The sequence below is a fragment of the Arachis ipaensis genome, chromosome B01 (assembly GCF_000816755.2).
Source record: "Arachis ipaensis cultivar K30076 chromosome B01, Araip1.1, whole genome shotgun sequence".
NCBI lineage: Eukaryota > Viridiplantae > Streptophyta > Magnoliopsida > Fabales > Fabaceae > Arachis > Arachis ipaensis.
In genome coordinates, this window is record NC_029785.2 from 43,926,342 (window position 1) to 43,931,393 (window position 5,052).

Consider the following 5,052-nt stretch of genomic DNA (forward strand, 5'->3'; position numbering starts at 1 on the left):
TAACCCGCACAGGGTCACGAATAAATTTTCGATTACCTTTTGTGTGATTGACTTCTTCAACATGTCCACATTCACGTTCAAGATCCCTACATAGCTCCCGAATTCCCTTCATGGCCTTCCCGAACAAATGAAAGTGTTGCGCACCTAGGAAGAAAAGCCAGTGGCAGGTGGTCTGCAATACACCATGTCGAAGCAAGAACGAATGGTCGCCTCCATCATTTGTCTTCTCCACATATTCCTCCAATACTTTGGCATTCCTCGTCCATCGTTTCATAATCAGCTGCTCCGGGATTTGTCGCAGATGCTCATGCTTCATGACAAAAAAGAGATGGCGACATGGGTATCCGTATTTCATCCAACCCTCACACCAACACTTGAGCCTTCCCATATTTCAATCAAACAGTACTAGAATAACTCTCTCAAGAGATCCGTACTCTTCCAATGAGTATACCCTTGTGTTTAGAGATCTTCTTACCCGAACCAGATTAACAACTGCAACTCGTTCAATCTCTCGTTTCACGTCTGCAAATACTTCTTTCGNNNNTCGTCATTACTGGGAAAGTGTCAATGGTTCTGAACTGGGCTAGAAGCTCGTTATTCTGATAATCACGTACCATTAGCTCCAGGTTCTGCACAAGCTCAAGAATAGTATGCTTCAATTGAAGGAAATTTTTGACCACAGCGTTTATACCTTTGCATTGAGATGTGGTCCTAAACCCGGCGCAAAATTTATTCTTCAGATACACATTCACCCACATTTCCTTCTTACCAAACACCTGCCTCGCCCATAGGCTATCTTGAAGTTTGAACTCTTCAACCGCTAGATCCCACTCAGTCAAGAATTCACGAATCTCGATGTCCACATATAACGATCGGTTAAATCGTGATCGGAGTGATGGCTCCTTCACGTTGGCCGTGATATTTTTCTGAAAATGCCATGCACATAAGCGGTGGGTGGCCTTCGGAAATACTAAAGCTATGGCTTTACGCATCGCCTCATCCCCATCTGTAACAACCACTGATGGCTCCTTCATGCACATCACCTCCAACATATTCTGCAATATCCACTTATACGAATCAAATGTCTCATCCATTACTAAACCAAAACCGAAAATAGTGGTCTGCTTGTGGTTGTTGGCCCCTAAGAAGATTACCAATGGCCGCCTATACTTGTTCTTTTTGTATGTCGCATCGAACGCAAGGACATCCCCGAAGTACTGGTAATCAACTCGGCTGCCCCTATCGGCCCAAAACATATTACCTAGCATTCCCTCATCGGTCAAACTGTACCGTGCCATGGCCATCGGATCCGATTCTATCTTACCTTCTAAATATGCAAGCGCAACTTCTGCATCGCCCTCCGCAATCGTTACACACCTTCTTTTAGCAATGTGATTATAGGCATCCTTCTTCAAGAAGCCAGCCAACGAGTATCCTCCAGCCATCCCGGCCATATATCGTACAGTCTTTGCTGTCGAAATTCCACACTCGTTCAACCCATCTATCTGAGCTTTGGCAGCATCCGTGAGTGACCGATACTTCACAATCAAATGCACCATGCAACTAGGGGTCAAGTCATGATTGTGCTTATTTTCAATTTTCCTTACTCGCCACAGAGAAGCACTCTTGTCAAGGTATATGGAGAACTTCGCCTCGCAATTAGTCCTCGTTTCTGGTTTGTGAACCCTCATCCTATCTAACCGATTATAGTGCTTTGCATCTCTCAAACCTTGCCTATTGCAGAAGAACCTCCGCCTGGTGACACCATCCGCTTATTTTCAATTTTCCTTACTCGCCACAGAGAAGCACTCTTGTCAAGGTATATGGAGAACTTCGCCTCGCAATTAGTCCTCGTTTCTGGTTTGTGAACCCTCATCCTATCTAACCGATTATAGTGCTTTGCATCTCTCAAACCTTGCCTGTTGCAGAAGAATCTCTGCCTTGTGACAATACCATCCTCATCCTTCCAAGAATCCCCCTTCCTAACTCCAAAGCCGTGATATTTTCCAAAATTCTTATAGAACTCATACGCGTCCTCATCAGTCCTAAATACCTTCTTCATTATGTCTTCCACATGTATCCCTTCAACGTCACCAAATTCTCCCATGTCTCGGTAGAAAAACTCACTCTCGGTAGTATTGTGAGTCGTATCCTGATCCACATTCTTTGATCCATTTCTAGTATAGGCATTCTCTTGACAAGCATCTTCGTTCTCACACATGTTGTTAGTGGTCCCCAACTACAGATTCCAAGACAGAACAAAACCACAAAAACACTATCAACCCATCTCACTTAAGTCATATTCCCATTAGACAATAAACGAAACCACCAACAACCACCTAAATGCTATTTCGAAACAAAACTATTCTAATGTCCATCATCCCTACTTAGGTAGCATGCTTAAACTTTTTCAATTAGAGTACACCGAAATGTTAGGAGAAGAACAAGTTCTCTACTTCAAATTAGCCCTTTCTAAAATTTCTATCATGTTAATACCTTCTCTAATAACATTCTATACCCAAACAAATTCAGACACAAACCCACTGCTGTAGAAAACTTAAACACTTGCCAAATAATAGACACTAATAATTGCTAAGAATAAACCCCATACTCCCCTGTACAGACGTCACATACTGAAATAAAATCAGCCATTAAATTATTTGCCAAAAATCTACCCGCAATTCGAAATTCTTACATCCTTAAATGACATAAAAATTTGCAACAAAACCTACTTGTCATGACTTCAAATGTTCACATTCAACATTAGTTGAAGGACTCGAAAAAATTTAGTAATGCAAACATAAATAGAACAAAACCAAATTAACAAAAATAAGGGGTATATAATATTATCTCAATTAACTTTTAAAAAATTTTCTCTTCTAACTTTATTGACATTCAATCACATTCATTTTTATCATACGTAAATAAAAAACTTTAGGCATAGGCCAAATACAATGATACAATGGAATTATATACTTCTGGGTGTGTTTGGATTAAAATTTAGAAATGGGAGTTGCTATAAAATTTATTTTATAAAATTGATTTTCATCAAAGGTGACTTGGTAATGACGTGGTTTATGTTTGACAATTTTTATCCTAAAATAGATTATAGTGAACTAAGTGTTGTTCGTATCATATTATTCAAAATAACATTTCGATAAAATATATTGAAAAGGACATAAATTTAAATGAATATAATTAATAGAATTATAAAAATAAGGAAAAAAATATTTCCATACAAAAATGAATAATAGGTAAAAAATTCATATAAACATAAAGTTAAAAGAATTCCATAAAAATAAATAAATGATATTAGACTTTATTTCATGCTCGAAACACTAAGCCAAAGAAGCCCCTAAAATGTGCATCCAACCCTGACTTTTCTCCCAAAAGATTAGACTTGCTGATTATTTTAGCTTAGTGTCTATTTTAGCAATCAACAATGGATTCAATCTTCACTTATGAACAGCATAAAAATTTTGCCATCCTAATCAGCCAAATTCAACTCTAATCATTTTCAGCAAAGAAACATGATTTACATATTTACATAAATAAGAAATTAGCTTACTCACTATTTCAGCAACACAACGATAGATTCAATCTTCAGTCATGGTGTTTCACAGCATATAACATTAAATAACTGATTATTCAGCAACACGACAATAAACTCAACTTTTAATCAATACTAAATCACTTCTGTATCAAACTAATTTAACCTAACTAATTTCACTAACCCATTCAAATTTCAACAAAAATATCGGAGTGCAGTGATGAATGACATCAACCAAATTCAAACAGAAAGAACACGAAAATTTCTTAAAACTCACCAGATCGGATTGCGCGTTGGAAGTTAACGGCGAGGACAAAGCTGACCGCGACGCTCGAGGCAACAATAAGACCCCAACAACGGCCCACCGGGACTTGCTGCCGCTTCTGCTAGAGACGAACACCACAGGGAAGACGCATATCGGAGGTGGCGTCTCAGTTCGATACCGTGACGAAGATATCAGCGATGACGACCGGCCCCGGCTACATCACTCGCAGCGGCCACGCGCAACAAACTGGGGGCAACGGGGTGACATAGCTCGGGGTGCTGTAGTTCCACTAAAATCAAGATTCTCAATTCATGCCTCTCATCTAGCCCTTTCGAATTTTTTGGGACCTTCTTTATTTTTTTGGCCCTCTTTATTTTTCATTTATCTTGCTCCCTTTGATCAACATCACACACCTGAGCCTATTAATTGTGCACCAACTATGTGATTAACCCAGAAGTAAAATTATGTAAAAATAAAAAACTTTATTTCCATTTTAATGTCTTAATAACATCAATTTTTATGTGTCAAATAATTGTGGTTCATTTAGGATTTGGTTATGGTGCTGGAAAAAATTTTCAATTTTCTGGGCTTAGAAGTTAATAATTTGCTATTTTATACTTGTAAGTTTTGAAAGTATACAAAGAAAATTTGAGGAAATAAAAAGGAACATAAAACCAAATAAATGGATAAAAATAGAAATAAAAAATTTATAACGTGGTTTTTTTTTTTTTTGGTCATGGTAATAATTCAGAGGCCAAGTTATAATTTTAGTAGATTTCCAATATCCTTCCACCGAGGAACAAAAGCCCCAATTCTCATGGTTTTTTGCGGGCCCAATCCACTTTTATTTTGCAACAACTAATTATCTAATTAATTACCATAAACATAACGGAAATAGGATTCTTTATCCTCCATCATAATGGCCGTACCAAAACCTGTTTCATTTCTCACACACGCGGCAGCCTAATAATGCACCACCTCTTATCAGCATCACATGCTTATTTTCAATGTAAGCACCGTAGACTTTCCCTTGCTTATGAAGTAGATGGGTTGTTGCCCGCTTTCGTCCTCTCTAACCAGTGCTAAAGCTATTGTCCGATTTCCAACTGCCAGGTATAGTACGAGTGCTTCTCTCTCCCGTGGCCGGGTAAGAATGGGTGGTTGCCCCAAGAAACTTTTGAAATCTTGAAAGGCTTTCTCGCACTCTTCAGTCCATTCAAACTTCTTTTCCTTCCTT

The 5,052-nt window shown here is 38.5% G+C and overlaps 1 protein-coding gene across 1 annotated transcript; it reads right to left on the reverse strand.

The window, feature by feature from the left end:
- Positions 504-1,691, reverse strand: LOC107606218 (protein FAR1-RELATED SEQUENCE 5-like). The gene has a single exon (XM_016308238.1). The coding sequence runs from the start codon at positions 1,689-1,691 to the stop codon at positions 504-506; it is 1,188 nt and encodes a 395-aa protein (XP_016163724.1).